The sequence below is a fragment of the Fistularia commersonii genome, chromosome 19 (assembly GCF_037954325.1).
Source record: "Fistularia commersonii isolate RoL2024-O1a breed Wild chromosome 19, RoL_Fcom_v1.0, whole genome shotgun sequence".
NCBI lineage: Eukaryota > Metazoa > Chordata > Actinopteri > Syngnathiformes > Fistulariidae > Fistularia > Fistularia commersonii.
The window spans coordinates 3,896,869-3,919,341 of NC_141302.1; the positions used below are offsets into that span (position 1 = coordinate 3,896,869).

The window sequence follows — 22,473 nt, forward strand, 5'->3', positions numbered from 1 at the left end:
CAGTAGAACATGGGAATCGAGCGACAGAATTCAACAGTAACGGATCAATGGTGCGGAAGTGGAGAAAGCAACAAGATGACCTGCGCTGAGTAAAGAAGACTAAACAGAGTTTCTGAGGAAACAAAGCGAGATGGCTACAGTTAAGAGGACAAACTTCAAAAGTGGTTTGTTGAACAGAGAGCAGCAAGTAGAAGTGCCACCACAGTCACTATTCCAATGAAGGCAACAGCGCTAGCTAGCAAACTTAACATCAATGAATTTTCGAGGTGGTCCTTCTTAGTGCTTTCGTTTTATGACACGCTTTGAACTGTGACAAATGGAGTTGGAAAAACATTGTTTTCGATGAAGGTGGCGCAAATGCCGGCAAGAGCTACTGGTACATACCAGTACCGTATTTTGAATGTGCTAACTTGTTTTGGGAGTGAACAGAGTTGTCAGAAGGTGGGTTTGTATTCTATTAATGAAGTCTGACTGACTTATCGGACTGTTTTGTTGTGTCCATTTAGTGGATGCATAACGCAACCCCAGCCACCACTGTAGCTTTTATTCTTTGCGCCTTATAATGTGGTGCGCCTTGTATATGAAATCTTTTCAAAAATAGGCCATTCATTATAGGTGCGCCTTATAATCCAGTGCGCCTTATAGTGCGAAAAATACGGTATTCCTATTTTCTTGGGTGTTTTCCATTTCAAATGGGAATATTTGTAGATGATACACTATGTACACTCCTTCTGAAAGTAAGATATGTTTTATCAGCAAATTGTTCTGCAGTAACATTTTTCAACTCAGGTATTCTAATTGAGTATTAGTATATCCCATTAGTTAAGAGAAGGATTTTCTTCTTCGTCGGCGGCCACAGTGACTCGACCTCCTGCATGTAATCCTATTCACTGTATCCTCTCCTCTCACTCCAACTAACTTCCTGCCATGTCCTCTGTCACTACATCTATTAATCTTCTCTTTGGTCTTCCTTTAGGCCTCCTGCGTGGATGTTCTAACCTGAGCATCCACCATTATAGACACTATCCAACTTCGGACAGTTGGTCGCTGGTCTATCGCTGGTCACACCACTGTCTTGTACACCTTTTCTTTCATCCTGGCTGTTACTATATTTTCATGCATTACCCCTTACACCCCTCCAGCTTTTCCAACCTGCTTGAACGTGTATCTACACCTCCATTCCGCACTCCCATTGCTCTGTACTGTTGACCCTAAGTACTTAAAATCCTCCACCTTCTTTATCTCCACCGTTCCACTTGGGTTGCTCTAGTTCACACACATATATTCTGTCTTGCTGCGGCTAACCTTCATTGCTCGCCTCTCAAGGGCATACCTCCACCTGCTCCCTGTACTCACCACATATCACAATGTCATCTGCAAACATCATGCACCTAAATGAAGAATCTGAATAGAAAATACCATATATTGTTTTTTTAGAGACTAAAGCACAGAACCTGGACTATCTTGGATGATCGGGTTGTCGGACTCACAGAGTTCTGGTAGTTCTTAAGCATTTGGGCTTTGGGTTTGAGGTAGTATGCGGGTGGCACTGAGTTTTCATCCCTGCAGTACCACTCTTCCAGGATGTGCGTGTCCAGCCCCGCCTCCACGGCGGCGTCCAAGATCATCTCAAACTCCGCCGATTCCACCTCCCCCGGCACTCGGATACTGCCGTACTTTTCTCCCACCAGACCCTGAAGGGGGAGGAAAAAAAAAAAAAAAAAATGAGAGTGGAGGTCAGAGTCAATGATGCACACAGCTCGGCTTATTTAAGGCACTTCATCTCTCGGGGCTGCGTTCGGCGGTGCAGCCGGGACGTCTGGCAGACAGTTTGTGACATCGGTCATCGAGGTGCCACCAGAATCCGTAACTGCGGCGGACGGTGACAGCTCACTCCACTGTGGAAAATGTAAAATATCATGCGCGCGAGCACGTTCCTGCCACGGTTGTCACACTCCGCTATAAACCGAAATGCGGTTTACATGCTCAGCTCAAGAAGGGATAAAAAAAAAAAAACAACTTTGGAATTTTTCAGCTGAATAATCTGTGATTCGGGGAGTTTTCCATCACTTTGAGGCAACTCTTCATACCGATGATGAAGATGATGATGACTTACCGGCCATATCTTCTCGTAATCGATTTCTTTAAGAACTCCCGACATGATGGTTGCATAATAAGGCATTGTCGTCGTCTTCGGTTATGGCATTTTCATGTGACTTCTATCTCCCTCTCCACACGGCATGCCTACAGTAGCAACCCCCCCCTCCGGCGATACACCTTTGAGTGACGGCCGGTCCCCAGCTGTAGTCCCTGATGTGTTCTATCCTTTGTATATAAAGGAAATATGAGGGATTTTTTTATTTTCAAACTTTCCACCACATGACCAGCTGATCTTTACTCTGCGTGATGTAACTCACGCGAAGCCACGGCCTCGGGCCAAGGACATAAATTGAAGCGGGGACGAGCCAAACGGCTGTGAGTGAGCTCTGTTGAGCGGGAAAACGGCGGCGGTGCGCTCACGGCGATGACGCTTCGGAGCAGTTCCATGTTGGACTCCCTGTTCCTTTGGCGTTCTCAGCGGGAACAGATGAAGGGAACAAGCAGAATCAGATGATGGCATGTGCCACGGTCTATAAGACAGCCTCCTCTAAGAACTCCCAAATGCCTGTGGCAGATCAGTTTGTGAGACTGTCCCCAGCTGTCACTGGTTCGGGAGGCGAGACATACAAACATTCACTCTTTCACTCACACGTCACCGCGAGACATACAAGTGCAGACCCCGGCCCCTTTTCTGCCTTTTCCCTGCAACTAGACGGTCCCATCTGGGGCTGATGGTATATGATGGCACTTGGAGTGCATCCCTTATGTCTAGTCTACTCTGTAGTCTTGTTTTGGCCCCAAATAATTGTCCTTTATTTTCATGTTTTCTTTCTTTTAAACAAGTGTTTCCACTTGCAGGATGCTTGGTTTCTGTGCAGACCAGGGGCCGGCAACCCGCGACTCTTTCATCCCCTTTTCAAGTATTTAATGACATTTTATTTTATTTCATTCGATACACTTTAAATTTGATGATAATGATCTTGTAACATCTAATTATAATGTTGTTAGAGTATTTTTGTCGAGGACGTCATTTTTGGTTTTCTGCCGGTGGATAATAACTTTTTTTTTTCATAAACACAAGAAGGACTCAAACAGACATTGAGTATTTTGCTTAAAAGTAAACTTCAACCCAACCTCTTTTTTTTTCAGACCTCAAAATGTTTTGTTGCATGCAGAAATGTAATTTCATTTTCTCTGCTGTTGTTCATTGCTGTAAAATAATGCAACTTATATTTTGTTTATACATTGCATAAGGGCAAAAAATAATGTTATACGCCGTGTTAATTCATTTTAAATTTCAAAAGTGTTGTGTGGCTCCCGGTGTTTCCTTTACTGCGGGGGAAACGGGTCGAAACGGCTCTTTGAGTTGTAAAATTTGCCGACCCCTGGTGTAGACAAAGTAGTTTAGTTCATGGTTTCATTTACCAGATGCTGAAGAGCATGTGAAACCCCCGTTGCGATGAACCTGCAGTTTAATTCCAACTCTTGCTATCTTTTTCTTAAATGCACCTTTCTTTATGCTGCTACTCTGTGACCCTTCCGGTGTTTCGTCTTTCCTCCCTTTTTAAATGAGCTCTACTGCGACTTATATTTGCGAGTGTTTTGTAATGCAATTTAAAAAAACAGAAATGTCATACATTCTGGATTCATCGCAAATCAACTGTTTTCTATTATTTTAATATTGCTGATTATAGCTTACATCTTAAGAAAACTCAAAAATCCTATCTCAAACTATTAGAATATCATGAAAATTTGATTTTTTTTTTAAAGTGCATTACAGAAGATAAAGAACTTTAATCAGAATATTCTAATTTTCTGAGACAGTCCTGTATGTGGAAAATATGTCTAAAAAAATCAGATCTTCTACCTTTTCACACAAAACATTAAACAGAGCAGAACATTTGTTCTCCATGCTTACTTTACGCCAGGCGAATTCTACTTTGAGTACATTTTGCACCACCGGCTTTCGTTTTGTTGGTTCTTTTTTTTTTTCCCAGGCAGGGAGCATATGTTTCACACGCCGCATTAAATATATCACAATATTCAAATTTTCTGCGACAGTCCTGTACAGACAACCAATTTTCCCATTTTTTTTCCAATTAATCTACAACTACTGCATGTTTTTGGACTGCGGTAGGAAACTGGAGAACCCGGAGGAAACCCGTGTAGACACAGGGGGGAACTTCAAACTCGGAAAGGCGTCCAGTCAAAATCAAACCGGGAAGAGCAAACCACTGGAAGCCCAGCAGCCGAAAAACAAAAATGCAAAGGTGTAAATAACAGGAATATCAGAGAAAATAGGCGAAAATTCAACAAGAAAGCAGCATGGCTGTAATAATTAAAAGAAAGGTAATTACGGTGAAGCATAAATAAAAGCAAAGCGTATTAATAAGAAGAAGACACTTAACGCGGTTAAGGGGTTTAGACATGCTGCGCTCCCTTTCAGCCAACATAAATGGTTAAATCCGCCGTGCTGCTCATTAGCTTTGTTTGTGATTGACAGATAAAGGTTATGAGCTCAGGGATGGCGGGGCGGGGTGGGGCAAGAAAAAAAAACAAACTATTTTTATTCTTCTACTCATCAAAATGGAAACGGAACAGCGTTCGCCGGCGCTCTCCTTATAAGAAAGATGAAATTAAAAACACAAGCTGGGATCTCGTGACAGGAGGAAGATCTGAGACAAGTCGAGGTGTTATTTATTTATATCGCGCTTGCGAAAGCCCTCCCGGTGCTTCCCGGGGAGAACGACGCGAAAATGATTAAAATGCAACAAAAAAAAAAAAGGTGAACGTTAACTGATGTGCAGCTTTGATACGACTCAATACACACACATTTTAATTACAGGCTTCATTAATAAAAGATGCCGTCATAATATTATCAGTTATATCACATTCAGGAGGTCTAATAAACAAGGGTTATTATAAATGTACTTTTTTAGGGACCTTATAGCTCGCTTCCCCCTGCTCACGAACTGGAGCATTAGGGCGGGAGGAAGGAAGTGTGTGTGTGTGTGTGTGTGTGTGTGTGAGAGAGAGCAGTCACTCCCCAATTTGCTGACAAAGTCGCTTACAGAGTGGCCATGATGGGGGGATGGATGAAGTGGCTGTGTGTGTGTTTGTGTGTGTGCAGAGAAAGACAGATTAGGATAAATATATGCAGTATTTCTTATCTAAATGACAAATTGCTCTACAGACAAAAGTGCGCATTGTGCGTGCACACACACACACACACACACACACACAACATCGGTTTTGTGCAACCCGCTGTCATACCGTGGAAGCAAAACTTAAGGCCAAAATCTGTCCAAATATTTGCCTGGTAGTTTTATCCAAACCGCTCCGGAGAGTACAGCGCTCAAAAGTGGATTAGCAAAAAACCGAACCTACCCTTTTTCTGTGTGTGCACGTGCGTGGTGTTCTCGTGCACACCCGTTAAGGCCGCAAGAGTTTTTTATTACAAGAAGCAACCGCGGGCGAGGAAACACAGGCGGCTAAAGTGACAAGAGCAAGACAGACGGGGGCCGCACGTAATTCCGGTTTCGTCAGGACGGCCCCCTCCTGACTGTCGTCTTTCTTTTTTTTTTTTCATTTCATCCTCCCAAGGAGGGGTTTTATACTCTCGCTAAGTGCACTTTATATGATGAGCCGGTCGGGAGAGGCAGGGGAGTTATTGTACGCGGCTACGGTATGATTGAACGAATCAATCAGTCACTCGGTCAATCAGTCGGAGAACCACGCGGTCGGCTGTTCCGATAGTTTGGCACCACGGAGGAGAGAAGCTGATTTCATGGTGCCGTGACACGCTTCTACCCGATATTTAAAGCTTATAACCGGGGTTTCAGCTCAATATATTTCTCTCTTCTTCACTTACGCGAGACGTTTTTTTTTTTTCACACAGTGGACTCACATACAAGTCAGATCTGTTCTCGTTCACCTTATCGGTCAATGTTGAACCAACTGAATGTTTGTGAATTGTCGCAGGAAACGTGCAAACCCCACGCAGAAAGACACCCCGTCGGACCTGCTAACGTCTCCGCGGCGTGAAGTAAACGTCACTCCCACTCAAAAATATTCAGATGCGGCCCCTCTTTTTTGACTGCCGTGTACAGAACATTGGCATGACTTTCTACTGGCAGTATTTCCGCATATTTCCCTGGGATTTTTACCAAATAGATCAACTTCAAGCCGACCCTATCAGGTTTGCCCTTACATCACGGCGACTGAATGAAAAAGTGCCGGAAAGAGAAAACAAGAACAACACTATCCTCGGCTATCCCCTTACACAGGGGGAGACTGCGACGGAGCCGCGGAGGTCAGGATAAATAAAAAAAAAAAAAAAAAAAAAGCTGAAGAACAGGAAACGCAGCCGAGGAGCCCTCGAGGCATTTTCAACAAGTTTTACCGATTTCTTTTTTTTAACGCGGGGGAATTCGAGACTGACGGAAAGCAGAAGATAGCAAAGGGGAAAAAAAAAAAACAAAGCAAAACAGTGCAACCATGCTAACCCATGTCATTGCCTGGAGACCAGCTGGATAGCGTCGCTAGGTTGGAGAAAAAGACCCCTGGACCTCCTGCGTGGTATCCAGCAGTTGGTCTCTCCGATTAAGAAATTCGGCGATTCGATTTCGCGGCTCCTCCCGTCTGCGCGTCGAAGTTTTCTCCGAACCCCGAGTCGCAACCGACGGCCTTGTTAGCGCCTCGCGAGGCGGCTCCTGCCGCGCGAGTACACGTGTGAACGGGTGAACGCTCTCAAGTGCGAACCACGAAGTGTGAATGTGCTACATAAGTTGAGACCATTTACATCTTGAAATTTTTGCGTTTAGTGTATCGCCGAGGATACGGAAGCATTCATTCAATATATACTGCTCGAAAAAATAAAGGGAACACTTGAACGACACAATGTAACTCCAAGTCATTCACACTTGTGTGAAATCATAGTGTCCACTCAGGAAGCAACACAGATTCATTTTGACTTGTTTTAAGGACATTACATCAAAGTTGGATCAGCCTGGAGTTTGTTTTTACACTTTAATTTTGAGTGTGATTCCTAATCCAGACCTCCATGGGTTGATACAATTGATTTCCATTGATCATTTTTGTGTGATTTTGTTGTCAGCACATTCAACTGTGTAAAGAGCAAAGTATTTCATAAGAATATTTCATTCATTTAGATCTAGGATGTGTTTTTTTAAGTGTTCCCTTTATTTTTTTGAGCAGTGTATATATATCGCATTTTGTGATTTCGCCTTCGATGTTAGAGTTTAGTGAAACGGAACCAGAAAGTCTTGAAACTTTGTAAAGCCAATTCGTCGTCTTAAATTTATCGCAGAAATGTCAAGTCGGGAAATGAGGTGAAGGTGACTTCATTGAACCCGGTTAAAGGAACATTGTTTTAGAAATCCGCCGGACGCAGTCACCCTCGTCTGACCGATCCTCTTTCGAACAGAGATCTTCAAGCTTTGGACATTTTGTGCATCCCAAGACGATAATTCCCTTTTCTGTTCGATAACGTCTCCAACCAGAATCGCTCTTTGTGCTTGTTTTATTTTTCTGCCGCTAAATAATCTGTCCGTCCCACCTTGTCAAACGGTAAAACAGCAAAGATGGCTGAGTTCTCACTCATAAACACGCACCTCCATAAATTTTACAAATGGCAAACATCTATTTTTAATCACAGAGACGCCTCGTTATCTAGGTAACCTCTACATCCCACCGGTTCTCTCTTTGCTACCTTTCTTCCAGCGGAAAAAAAAAAAATTTTTCTTTAACATTAATCATCAAATTGATGTGATCTGACTCAGACATTTTAATCCCTTTCTTCTGATCCCATAATTTGTACTCCGGTTTTTACGCCTCCTCTGGACGTCACGGGTCCAAGTGTATTTTTTTAAAGCCGATATTCGAGGGGGGGACAGAATCGTCTCGGGGATTAAGCCGAAGACAATTACAGGGGTTTTTAAAACGACGCCTCCGAAAAAGTCATCGAACGCCGGGGAACATTCGGAGTCCGCGGCGTTCGGCGCAGGCGTGCACGGGCGAATGCACCCAACAGCCTAACTCCCGCTGATGTAGCCCCACCCAGGGCTCACACACATGTGTATGTGTGTGTGTGTGTGTTCATAAATATATAAATATCTCGGTCTGTCACTCTGAAAAACAAACAGTGGCGCTCCGGAGGTGGCCCAGACAACCCAGATCTGTCAGAAAGGAGGATCCAAGTCTCTGATCCGGGGCCCTTCCACCTTGGGGATCTCCCGGCCCCGGAAAACGAGGATAGCTGGCCTTGGAGGTGATGAGAGGAAGGGGGGGGGGCGTAGCAGCTGGCGTCGAGTCTGAACGGGACCTAAATCGGCGCTGCTGTGGGGTTTGACAGAAACCTACATTCACCACCGAGAGAGGAGGAGCACTAGAGTATGCCGTTAAAGATTTAACCAGGCAGAAACACCGGCGAAGTATGTAAGTGTTTATCTCGGGAGTACGTGGGCGAGCGGGAGAGTGCGTATCACCCCGGAGTTACGGTAAACCCCGAATGATCCGCGACTGTGTCGTAGAGGAAAAAAAAGAAAAAGAAAAAAAAAAAAAAGGCCTCGGGTTCGGGATCCTTTGTGCGTTTGTGTGTGTGTGTGTGAAGGGGGAAAATTGGATCGGTGGCGGGAACAAAGGGGCTGTGGGTGAGTGTCTGTAGTTACCTGGGTTGTGTGTGTGTGTGTGTGTGTGTGTGCCGCCTGGTGTGTTACGCGGTATCGCTCGGGGTCGGGGAGGGTTACGACGGGGAAATTGCAGCGGGGGACGGAGGGCGCGGAGGCTGACGGCCGTGAATGAAATCAACGTGCCGACGATTTTGCGGCCCGCATTAAAACAGAGAGTGTGTTACCTCTTGGTTTGGGCGCGCTGTGGCCCGATTGCGCTCAGATCGTGCAGATTAATATCACATCCTGTGTCTCGCCGGGTTTCGGAGGGCGAGACATCCGAGGCTTGGAAAACACTTTAAAGGCCCCGTTGAATGGAAAATACATTTTCTGAGCTTTAATACTGTCTCCCTTTATTAAACGGTCATTTATCTCGCGTTGAATGGCAAATATGTGCTAATCCTTTTTTCGATCCTGCTATTTTCAAAGACGAAATCGCAGTCTTTTCTCTTTATGTAAAACGGATATGAATGCTCGATGACTCATCCCCCCCCCTCTCAGGGACCTTCACTAATTTTGTTTTTGATCAGGAAGTATAATCTCCTCCCTGCGACTACTGAGGCGACTGAGAATCCGCACACCTCAGGGCCGCTCAACTCGACGCGTGAAGGACCCACAAAAAGTTTTGCCGGTGAAGGTAACTCACATAAAGAGCTGTTTATAGCACTGAATGAATACCTACAACAAACCCAATAGTTTTGGATTTTGTCATATGCAGAAAGAAATTGCTGTATGAGTCATATTGGATTATATATATATATTTATATCGGTGGCGGGCAGTCAGGGCCTGCAAAGCCTTCTCTGCTGGCCTAAAAAAATCTGAATCACAGACTGATTACCATTACCATTGTATCCTATTTATATTTTGAATCTTGAATCTGATTAAATAATTTCAAATGTTCTGTCCGCTTCCTTCTGTAGCTTTTTACCTGACCGTGCTGCTTCCAGACATATATTTTCTTTGAACAAAGAGCATGTAACCAATCAAATTTCAGCTGTTATTTGTTGCCAGGCAGGGTCAAAGTCAAAGAAATCTGCCTGGAGGCCAGCAGAATCCAATTCACATTCACAATAAATATCAATGAAACTGTTGCTTCAACAAATCAGATACCAAGGCCTTCTAGAAGGCTACGCTAACGTGAGTGTGTCACATGCCTTTTGAGTGGATTGCCAGAGAGCGTACTAGCCAGATCGAGTGGGAACCGGACTGGATCTAGAACTTAGTGAGCAAGTGCGCAGGGAAACACAGCTCCACAACGAAAAGGTGAAGAAAAATAGGGAAATCTTAAAAACTTTTACAGCCATATAACAGTTATTAAGGGGATGAATGGAGCGCTACTGAAGGCCTGGGTGTGAAATGCACGGCCCGCCACTGATATATATATATATATAGTTTTATATATGTATACATAAGTATATATAAACGTGTGTATGTATGCATGTATGTACATATGTGTATATTCGCACACATATATATGTATACATGTGGATATATATGGTTTTTTTTTATATATGTTGTTCTCTCCAAGCCTGCCTTGGACGGGCACTGAGCAGTGTCTCCCTGTGCCGGTCCCAATCCCGGATAAATGCAGAGGGTTGCGTCAGGAAGGGCATCCGGCGTAAAACTTTTGCCAAAACCAAATATGCGAGACAACCAAAACTATACCATACCGGATCGGTCGCGGGCCGGGTTAACAACGACCGCCATTGGTACTGATGACCTACAGGGTACTAATGGAAATTGGGCTACTGTGGGTCGAAGAACAAGAACAAGAAGAAGAGGAGGAGTGCGTGTTCGGAAGCAGAGAGAGAGGAGGAAAGGAAAGAGTCTGGGACTGAGAGTAGGGACTTTGAATGTTGGGACTATGACAGGAAAAGGTAGAGAGTTGGTGGACATGATGCAGAGAAGGAAGGTGGATATACTGTGTGTCCAGGAGACCAGGTGGAAAGGTAGTAAGGCTAGAAGCTTAGGAGCAGGCTTTAAGTTGTACTATTATGGTACTGACAAGAAGAGAAATGGAGTAGGAGTTATCTTGAAGGAGGAGTTTGTTAGGAACGTTCTAGAGGTGAAAAGAATGTCAGATAGACTTATGAGTCTGAAACTGGAAATCGAAGGTGTGATGCTCAATGTTGTTAGCGGCTATGCCCCGCAGGTGGGATGTGAATCTGAAGAGAAGGAGAAGTTCTGGAATGAGTTAGATGAAGTGATGCAGAATATTCCCAGAAATGAGAGAGTGGTCATTGGTGCAGACTTCAATGGACATGTTGGTGAAGGCAATAGAGGGGATGAAGAAGTGATGGGCAGATTTGGTATCCAGGATAGGAATGCAGAGGGACAGATGGTGGTAGATTTTGCAAAAAGGATGGAAATGGCTGTAGTGAACACCTTTTTCCAGAAAAAACGGGAACATAGGGTAACTTATAAGAGCGGAGGTAGGAGCACGCAGGTAGACTACATCTTGTATAGACGAGGTAAACTGAAAGAGATCAGTGACTGCAAAGTAGTTGTAGGTGAGAGTGTAGCCAGACAGCATAGGATGATGGTCTGTAGGATGCCTCTGGTGACAAGGAAGATGAAGAGGACAAAGGCAGAGCAGAGGACAAAGTGGTGGAAGCTGAAAAGGGAGGAGTGTTGCATGGTTTTCAGGGAGGAGTTGAGAAAGGGTCTGGGTGGTCAGGGTGAGCTTCCAGATGATTGGACAACAACAGCTAGTGTTATCAGGGAGACAGGTAGAAGAGTACTTGGCGTGTCATCTGGAAGGAAAGTAGATAAGGAGACTTGGTGGTGGAATGAGGCAGTGCAGGAGTGTATACAGAGAAAGCGGTTAGCGAAGAAGAAGTGGGATACTGAGAGGACTGAAGAGAACAGACAGGAGTTCAGGGAGGTGCGGCGAAAGGTAAAGATAGAGGTAGCAAAGGCAAAAAAAAAGGGCTTATGATGACTTGTATGCTCGGTTGGATAGTAAGGAGGGTGAGAATGAGCTATACAGGTTGGCGAAACAGAGAGATAAAGATGGGAAGGATGTACAACAGGTCCGGGTGATTAAGGACAGAGAGGGGAATGTATTGACAGATGCTAGAAGAGTGATGAGAAGATGGAAAGAGTACTTTGAAGAGCTGATGAATGTGGAAAATGAAAGAGAGGCAAGGGTAGAAGAGGTGATTATCGTAGACCACAAAGTAGCAAAAATTAGTAAAAGTGAAGTGAGGAAGGCATTGAAGAGGATGAAGAGTGGAAAAGCAGTTGGTCCTGATGATATACCTGTGGAGGTGTGGAAGTGTCTAGGAGAGGCAGCGGTAGATTTTCTGACTAGATTATTCAACAGGATCTTAGAGAGTGAGAAGATGCCTGAAGAATGGAGACAAAGTGTGATGGTGCCTATTTTTAAGAATAAAGGGGATGTGCAGAATTGTGGCAACTACAGAGGGATAAAGTTGATGAGCCATACAATGAAGTTATGGGAAAGAGTAGTGGAAACTAGACTGAGAGCAGAAGTCAGCATTTGTGAACAGCAGTATGGCTTCATGCCTAGGAAGAGTACTACAGATGCAGTATTTGCGCTGAGAATGCTAATAGAAAAGTACAGAGAAGGCCAGAGGGAGTTGCATTGCGTTTTTGTAGACCTAGAAAAAGCATATGACAGGGTGCCAAGAGAGGAGCTCTGGTATTGTATGAGGAAGTCTGGAGTGGCAGAGAAGTATGTTAGACTGGTGCAGGGCATGTATGCTAGCTGTGAGACACTGGTACGGTGTGCTGTAGGAGTAACCGAGAAGTTCAAGGTGGAGGTGGGACTCCATCAGGGATCAGCTCTGAGCCCCTTCTTGTTCGCAATGGTGATGGATAGGCTGACAGATGAGGTTAGACAGGAATCCCCATGGACCATGATGTTTGCGGATGACATTGTGATCTGTAGTGAGAGCAGAAAACAGGTAGAGGAAAATCCAGAGAGGTGGAGGTATGCTCTGGAAAGGAGAGGAATGAAAGTTAGTCGCAGCAAGACAGAATATATGTGTGTGAACGAGAGGAACTCGGGTGGAGCGGTGAGGCTACAGGGAGTGGAGATCAAGAAGCTGGAGGATTTCAGGTACTTAGGGTCAACAGTCCAGAGCAACGGAGAGTGCGGAAAAGAGGTGAAGAGACGGGTCCAAGCAGGTTGGAATGGGTGGAGAAAAGTGTCAGGGGTACTATGTGATAGAAGACTATCGGCCAGAATAAAAGGAAAGGTGTACAAGACAGTGGTGAGACCAGCGATGATGTATGGACTAGAAACTGTTACAATGACCAAAAGACAGCTGGCAGAACTAGAGGTTGCAGAGATGAAGATGTTGAGGTTCTCTTTGGGAGTGACCAGGATGGATAGGATCAGGAATGAGTCTATCAGAGGGACGGCTCATGTTCGATGTTTTGAAGAGAAGGTCAGAGAAGCCAGACTGAGATGGTTCGGTCATGTACAGAGAAGAGATAGTGAATACATTGGTAGACGGATGCTGGAATTGGAGCTGCCAGGCAAGAGGTCTCGAGGAAGACCAAAGAGAAGATTTATGGACGTCGTGAGAGAGGATATGAAGGTAGCTGGTGTAAGAGAGGAAGATACAGAGAATAGGGTTAGATGGAGAAAGTTGACTCGCTGTAGCGACCCCTAATGGGAAAAGCCGAAAGAAGAAGAAGAAGATGTGGATATATATGTTTTTATGTATAAATATTAAATCAGTCATTGCATATATAGAGAGAGAAAAAAATAAATATACTTTTTACCCACTTTTAACTCTTTTCATCTTTCCTGTTTTACTTTTCTTTATACATATTTATGTTTCTTGTCTTATATCTTATATCTCTATGAGAGATGCTGCTATTGTTGAATTGTTGTGTTGTGTCCTGCCTTTTTAGGTTGTTTGTTTTTAATTGCATTGAACCTGAGAGTTGCAATCTCTAAATTTTGTTGCACTCTGCATAACGATAACAAAAGTCTTGAATTTTTAATATAGATATAAATATATATATATATATATTTACGTTAAACCCTGGAGCAGTGGATTACATGGACACTCGTTCATTCACGTTCATATGGAGACGCACAACCATTCACTCTCATTCAAACGTCACACCGGGATGCACGAATATTCACTCTCCCTTTCACATGTTTTGCAATTTAGGGTTTCCGAAGACCGGCGTGTTTTTGGACTGTGGAAACAAACCCGCAAATACACATTGAGAACATGCAGACTCCACACAGAAAAGCCCCGACTTTGAATTCAACCTTTTTTGCTGAGAGGTAGAAGCATGATGCACTGCACCACTGCACCATTATAAATCCGAGGTCAGTAATCTGGGGGCGACTGGTGGAAATGCCACTGCTGACTAAGACGAAACAAAAAAAAAAAAACAAACCTTTTCTGATTAAAAAAAAAAAAAAAAAACAACCTCGCTTTTTGTGACACATGAAATAAATCCATTGGGAGACTTTGCTGATGAATTCCATTTTTAGGTTCCTCGGACTGATTATCCTGTGGGCGTTTGAACATCCGCTAGTTTTGTCAGTTGGGCCGGTAACTTTATGAAAAACAATGAAGGGGAAGACGGACCAACCTTTGCACCTGCGTTTGCTGGCGTTGCTGCAAAGCCGCCCGGACAATAAGTACGACAAACACTGCGGTTTAAACTGGAGGCTTCAGACTGGAAATACAGCACAATCTTGTATTTTTTTTTGTTTTCCTTGTGAGTCACATGACTGTGCTAATTGTATCGCTTTGGCATAAAACAAAACATCTCCCGCGTCCCGGCCAGGGAATTGTGGGTCCGTCCTCTCCGTGAAGTCGCCGCTCGTGTCGAGTTGTTGCTTTCATCGGCGCCGCTTCGCCGCCGCCGACCCCCGTCCGGCTCTTTTATTACTTTTCCGCGGGTGATGTTTTATCATTTCTGCTACGCTGCCGCTGTCAGTGTGCACTTGAATTCCCATTGCAGTTTGCTGGGAATTAATTTCATTTCGGCGACTAACTTAATTTCCCCTGGTTGCCGTTCGGTCCGAGTCGAGTCGAGATGTTCCCCGTTTTCTAAAGCGCAGAAATAATTTCGCAGCGCCCGTGTTACGAACCGTATTCATTCCTTTACCGACAGCTAGAGCCGTCGTCGGTTTGGAAAATACATCTCTGCATATCTGTGGAGGTTCTCAGTCATCCAGGTCACGGCGAGTTCTTCTCGAATTCTTCTCGTCGTGGCGACAGGACTGGAATTTCTTAACTGGAAGACGCCTTCAAGGGAAGAAATTCAAGTCCGGTTGCCACGACGAGAAGATTTCGAGAAGAATACATCTCTGCGCTTTAAACGTAAACTCCGTCGCTTGTGTTTTATTCCTTTTAATTCACCTGTAGGAACTTTTAGCCCATAGGTGTCAAACTCTGGCCCGCGGGCCAAATTTGGCCCGCACTGTAAAAATATTTGGCCTGCAAAGCCATACCTAACGACTATTAGAGCTGGCCTGCCGGGATAGTCTACAGTGCACGTACCGCTAATCCTACATATCCCAGAATTTTCTGCTGGTGTTTTGGCACAAAAATCCCAACAGGACTCATAAACGCCGTCCCCTCTGTTGACAGTAGTCGTAGCGAGCTTATGCTAATACTGGCATCCCGCAGGCAGAAAACAGGATTTTGCATGTGTGCAATATTAAGTTATATATTGTATAGTATTAAACAATGCTTTTTCCATATTTTGTTTTTAAGCAAAACTTGTTTGAGTTCATTGTTATATCTGGAGGAAGATTTTTTTTCAATCCTTTTTCTCAATAGCAGGTGGACTTTGTTCCAGTTTTGAGTTTCGGCCCACTGTGTATTTGAGTTTGACACCCCTGTTTTAGGCAGTTCCTCGAATTGTCTCAGGAACCTGGCGTTTCTTCATGAATTCGGACAGCGTAGCTACCGGGGATCACGGAACTCAGCTGCTAAAACCACTTTAGCTCTACTCCAAGGCAGGGTCATTTGACTAAGGTGCTTAGTTATTGGTAGAATTCATAAATCATGCTTCTTATGAGATAATTCTCGCGGGAACATGGGAGTGACATTTTATTTGCGACAAAACGGACGGAGCTAGCGAGCTCTTCCGGCCCGCTATGCCACAGAGGGATTACCAAGGCTCTCGGCGGAATGTAAACATCTCGACTACAATAAGTTTGGGGTTTTTCCAGACGGCGGAGTGCAGGGGGAAAATAATCAACCCAATACATCAACCCATTTGATAGGCGATGGTTATTAAATTCAACTAACATGCATGCAGTGGAGTATGACACCCAAGGTGCACATCTCGGATACTTGAGTCCCAACCCTGACTGATCCCTGACTGCTTGTGAGAATGCAAAACTCAAAAGGTTCCCGTTGAGGAGGCTACTTCCTGGAACGATCTCAAACCGGACGGCTTCTAAAAATGCATTCTCAGAGCGTTTCTGTTCAAAAAGCATCTCTGCTTTTCATTCACGAGTTTTCCATCGGCCGCTGACAGACTCCCATAAGTCTTCAATGTTGTATCATCAGCGAAGACGACATAATCACTTGAAAAAACTTCCAACATTTTCATATAAATTCCCGTCCCCTAATCAACCCCTGATGAATATAAAATGCAGAAATCAACAACCATTTTCGGAGAAGAAACCGAACATAAAGCGTAGCATCTTGCAGATGCGTCATGAATAAATACAGTATGTCGGACGCCGACGTGCAAAATGTACGGGTGTTTTGTTGCTTTTGTCGGAATGTGAAAGATGGAAAACTCAAACCCGGATAAGGAGATTCTGCTCCCCTGGAGACCAGTGGCGTTGCTGTCCTTCCCTGAATGCATTACCTCTCCCTGTGATCTCTCACCTCAATTTCAACCTCTAGAAACGGATCTGTTCTATTTGAATAATTCAGCATCCATTTCTTTCCCTGCGCTTCACATCCGTCTTTTTTTTTTTTTTTTTTTAATGTGGCCAAAAATGATCTAAAAAAAAAAAAAAAAAGGTCGCTAAAATGTCAGCCCTAATTATGCATCATGTCGCTCTCGCCCTTCCCCCCCCCAAAAAAAAACTCACATTATTAATTTTAGATTTCCATGGATTTTTTTTTTTTATATTAAAGTAAAAATAATTCATCATTTAACATCTACTCTTGTCTGACCTGATTAGTGCTGAAAAATCTGAAAAAAAACATGAATGCTGAGTTCTGGAAGAGCTCACCACAAAACACGGTCCGGCCGATGACTTCAGACATTCTTCCAGGAGCTTCATTCTGAGTCTCTGCAGCTCCGGACTGTCCCACTCCTCCTGGTCCATGCCCCAGTACAGGTCCACCACCTGCACACACACACACACACACACACACACACACACACACATACATACGCGTAAATACGTGCTGAAAAGAAATCGCAGTCGGATCCTTCTCTGAACAGATTAGCTTATTTTACCGGATCCAGGAGGTGAAAGGACTAGAAAAACATTTTTCTCCTATATTTATTGTAATTACAGGACTGTCTCAGAAAATTAGAATATTTTTATATATTTTTATAAAAAAAAAAAAAAAAAACTTTTTCATGATATTCAAATTTTTTGAGATAGGATTTTTGAGTTTTCTTATGATGTAAGCCATAATCACCAATATTAAAATAATAAAAGGCTTGCAATATTTCAGTGGGTTTGTAATGAATCCAGAATGTATGACATTATTGTTTTTGTAATTGCATTACCGAAGATAAAGAACTTTATCACAATATTCTAATTTTCTGAGACAGTCCTATACATAACAATAAATAGGTGGGATGTCAGACTTGAAATAGAGTGGAACAGTTATTTGTTTAGTTTTTTTATCTCACAAATTCCTCTTAAAAACACCAAAAAGGTTGAATTCAATTAGTAAAGACGCACAAGTTTGTAAGAAGTTGCCTGAAATGTTAGTTAATTCATTCTCCACGCCGCTTATCCTGCAGTTTGGGCGAGAAGAGGGGGATCCGGAGGAAACCCACGCAGACACAGGGGGTTCACGCAAACCTCCCCGTCACAATCGAACCAAGGGTTTTCTCGCCGTGAGGTGAGAAAATAAATAAAACATGTTTTTTTTCGATTGAGCAAAAGTATAAATAGAAAAAAAAAAGAACTCGGTCGCATTGGACCGCCGCTTCAACCCTGAAGTCTCGGTGGACTCGGTGTCAAATAGATTTCGCAAACACCAACTTCCCCCAACAGCATTTACAGACAATTGGGCGATACCAGTGACAAACACACACACACACACACACATACACACACACACACGTACACACATCCGCCCACAGCAGAGAGACCCCTCAACAGATTTGTCGCAAGTTTTTCCACAGTTCTGACAATTTCGATTGTAAACAAGCCACAGTGGGGAATCTACCACTGAAGGGTGGGAGTGGGCATAGATCACATAATGCAACAAGCATCCCCCTCCACACACACATACACACACACACACACGCTAGAGGCTGTCCACCTGCCGGTCGGGGTCCGACATGTACAGGACTGTCTCCGAAAAATTAGAATATTGTGATAAAGTTCTTTATCTTCTGTAATGCAATTAAAAAAATCAAAAAACACTCACCCCTTACCCGCGTGGATTAAGTTACCGGGTCGTCTTCTTCTTATTAATACGCTTTGCTTTTATTTACGCTTCACCGTAATTACCTTTCTTTTCTAATTATTACAGCTATGCTGCTTCCCTGCTGAATTTTCGCCTTTTCTCTCTGATATTCCTGTTTTAAGCTGTTATTTACACCTTTGCATTTTTGTTTTTCGGCTGCTAGGCTTCCAGCGGTTTGCTCTTCCCGGTTTGATTTCGACTGGACGCCTCATTCTCTGAATGATTGTGCGTCAGAGGTTCCCAAACGCTGTGTTTTGCACTTCGGCCTCACGGCGCAAAGGACCCTTGTCCGATTCCAACAACGGCAGAGTGTGAAGTTTGCATGTTCTCTGCGTGTCTGCATGGGTCTCCTCCGGCTTCTCTAGTTTCCTTCCACTGTCCAAAAACATGCGGTAGTTGTTGATTAATTGGAAAAAAATGGGAGAATTGGTTGTGTGTACAGGACTGTTGCAGAAAATTAGAATATTGTGATAAAGTTCTTTGTCTTCTGTAATGCAATTAAAAAAAAAAAATCAAACTTTCATGATATTCTAATATTTTGAGATAGGATTTTTGAGTTTTCTTAAGATGTAAGCCATAATCAGCAATATTAACCCTCATATTATGTTAAGGGTCAATTTGACCCATTTGACCCATTGACCCAATGGGTCAAATTGACCCTTAACATAATATGGGGGTTAAAATAATAAAAGGCTTGCAATATCTCAGTCGATTTGTAATGAATCCAGAATGTACGACATTTTTTTTTTTTTTTTGTAATTGCATTACAGAAGATAAAGAACTTTATCACAATATTATAATTTTCTGAGACAGTCCCATAGCTTGCAAGAAGATAAAACAGTCGACTTCAGGGATTTGCTCGCGCTTCGTCCGAACTTTGTCCGGTTTTGGGTCTCCGCAGGCGGCGAAGCCTGATTCGGCCGCTCGGCTCCCCTTCACGCCCTGCCGGCCGTCCTGGCAGACCGGCCGTCCTGGCACGTTGACTGACACGTCCGCAGTGTGGCGGGGAACGGCGCTCTCTGGCAGCCTTGCGTAAAAAGGGATGGCACCGAAAACGGGAGAGTTTGGACTCGGGTTTTGACAGTCGGCGAGACATTTGCCAGCGGGCTCATCGGAGAGAGCGTTGTGGGGCGGCGGCGGCGGCGGCGGCGGCGAGGGGGCCGCACCTCGATTCGTGTCCGCGGGATAAGTGCTGAGCGACTGCCAGCAGCAGCTGCAATGTCGTCGAGGCCGACGGATACACGTTCACCCTTTATCCGAGCTCCAGTCTGGAGAACTCTCCTCGTGCACGGTATCACAAAGTATCGTCTTTTGATCCTACGTTAGGGGGGGTCTGACGGCAATGTTTGATGTTAAAACAGCTAAAATAACACCGTTTATCTTAACCCAGGGATATTGGATGTTTTTATTTTTAATGCGGCGTGTGAAACATATGCTCCCTGCCGGGGAAAAAAAAAAAAAGAACCAACAAAACGAAAGCCGGTGGTGCAAAATGTACTCAAAGTAGAATTTGCCTGGCGTAAAGTAAGCATAGAGAACAAATGTTCTGCTCTGTTAAATGTTTTATGTGAAAAGGTAGAGGATCTGATTTTTTTAGACATATACAGGACTGTCTCAGAAAATTAGAATATTCTGATTAAAGTACTTTATCTTCTGTAATGCAATTAAAAAAAAAAAAAAAAAAATTTCATGATATTCAAATTTCTTGAGATAGGATTTTTGAGTTTTCTTAAGATGTAAACCTTAATCAGCAATATTAAAATAATTAAAGGCTTGCGATATTTCAGTTGATTTGTAATGAATCCGGAATGTATGTTGTTTTTGTAATTGCATTACAGAAGATAAAGAACTTTATCACAATATTCTAATTTTCTGAGACAGTCCTATATGGCCTCAGTTTCAAAAATCATCAGCAAAATAAATGTGATTTTTTTTTTTTGTCCCCCCCCCCGGCTTGCAGATACATAAATCTTATTTTAAACCCCTTCCCGCCACCCACGGCCTTTTCAAACCCCAAAAGATCATTTGGGGACAAATCTCCCATTTACTGGCGCTCGCACGATAAACATCTCTCTTGCCGACCCGTGGCGGAAAACGCATCCCTTGGCGGATCGGTCATCGCCTTATCGGTGTCACTAATCTACTCCCATCGTCCGACACACACACAGACACACTCACGTGCGCGAGTCGATGGCCGTCGACGGGATGGCCGCCGAAGGCGAGCGCCCCCGATTACAAAAGGTGTCTACTGGGTTTCTTGCAGGTGATTGGGTGGATGCATGGTAATTAAAAGCTAAATGAATACATTAGTCATATCCATTCCCCTTGTATGTGTGAGTGTGTGTGTGTGTGTGTGTGTGTAGGGGGGCGGCGTACTGATTAAATTTGCCTAGTCACCCACTGCGCTTCACTGGAGTATGGTTGAATGGAGAGACGGATGAAGGAGAGGAGGGGGGGAGCAGATGGGCCGTCTATCCGCATTAGGCAAGGACACGTAAATGAAGCCGGGTGAACCTTTCCGAACAGGCAATTTTATGTTTGGGAAGGTTCCTTTTTTATTAAGATGAAGGGGGGAAAAAAAAAAAAAAAACTCCCGCGGGTCCGGATTTGGCAGTTTTGCATCTTCCACATGTCTCCTTCCCCTCCATCTCCTTTTCTTTTATGCCAATTTCATCCTTTCGTTTTCTCCCTCCGTTTGATTACTTTCCACTCCTTCTTCTCCCTCGACGACGGCGAAGGGGGGCTGGGGGGGGGTCGCCGTCGCTTACGTAAGAGCCGAAGCGGCTTCTGCTAAGCAGCTTTCTAATGCCCTTGGAAGGCGTTTGCCCACTGGCGGGTTAAGTGCGGGAGAAACCCTATTTTTTTATTGAATGTCGGACTATTAAGAGTTTGGGATTATGGCCAAGATGCCCGGGGTGTCAAATCAGGCGAGAAAACGGCAGAACAGCCTTCCAATGGAGGGAAAAAAAAAAAAAAAAAATCAAGAAAATATAAAAAAAATAAAAAATTCACTTGTAAAAATACATCTGCCTCCAACGTAAATATATCTTAAGCTCTTTGCTTCGGGACAAGTGTTATTAAGTCCGTGTAGCTAATCTCTAAGACCGTTGATGAATTCCGCCCTCGTGAAAGCAAAGTTTCCCAGCCGAATACGCCGGAAAATATAAAAACCCGACAGGAAAGGGAGTTACGAGAAGCTCAAGCGTTTGAAAATGGTGACGGATACGGTTCTGCAGCCTGCGCGGCTCCACAACGGGTGTGTTGAGCCGCATTTTGTAATGACAGTGCATAATGTAATAAACGTCCAAAATGTCATAACTTTTCCAGTGCATTTTGTAATATAGACGCATTTTGTAATAAACTGTCCCAACGCATTTTTCCGCATTATGTAATAAGTTATTACATTTTGAGAAGATTATTACAAAATGCATTTGCAACTTTTTTATTCTCTAGGAAATATAATAACATGGAATTTATAGAATATTCTCTGTTAATGCAACGTTTGAATTGTGTACTGATAGTAATAGCTAAGTACTGCTACTAGGCTATTACAGTGATACTAATAATAGGCCTAGCTTTTACGAATACTTTAAAATAAAATGAAATACAATTAACAAACAAATAAACTATGCGTTAGAATTGTTATTACATAATGCACCATGTTATTACATTTTCTAGAGAATAAAAAAGTTGCAAGTGCATTTTGTAATAATCTTCTCAATATGTAATAACTTATTACATAATGCGGCAAAATTTATTACAAAATGCGTTGGGGCAGTTTTTTACAAAATGCGGCTTTATTACAAAATGAAATGAAAAGGTTATTACATTTTTGGAGGTTTATTACAAAATGCACCGTTATTACAAAATGCGGCTCTACAGGGTGACGGGAGATCCACCAGGCACGAATCTGGACCATTATTAGCATCCTAAAATTACTTTTAATCCGACGTGGGTTTTGTTTTACGCCGTTTCGGGAGCGGAATTTTGAAATGGGGGCGCAGCTTTGTTTGTTGGGGTAATGTAGCTTTGATGCCAGATGAAGGGGCTTGAGAGC

At 43.5% G+C, this 22,473-nt stretch overlaps 1 protein-coding gene across 2 annotated transcripts in view; it reads right to left on the minus strand.

Annotated features, from left to right (window-relative positions):
* nwd2 (NACHT and WD repeat domain containing 2) overlaps positions 1 to 22,473 on the minus strand; it is a 53,879-nt gene that overhangs the window by 11,091 nt on the left and 20,315 nt on the right. For both annotated transcript variants that reach the window (XM_086166365.1, XM_086166366.1), the window contains exons 4-5: positions 16,994 to 17,110; positions 1,491 to 1,694 (exon numbers count right to left, since the gene is read on the minus strand). In XM_086166365.1, coding sequence (XP_086022491.1) covers positions 1,491 to 1,694; positions 16,994 to 17,110 — 321 coding nt within the window. The remainder of the gene's footprint in view (positions 1 to 1,490; positions 1,695 to 16,993; positions 17,111 to 22,473) is intronic.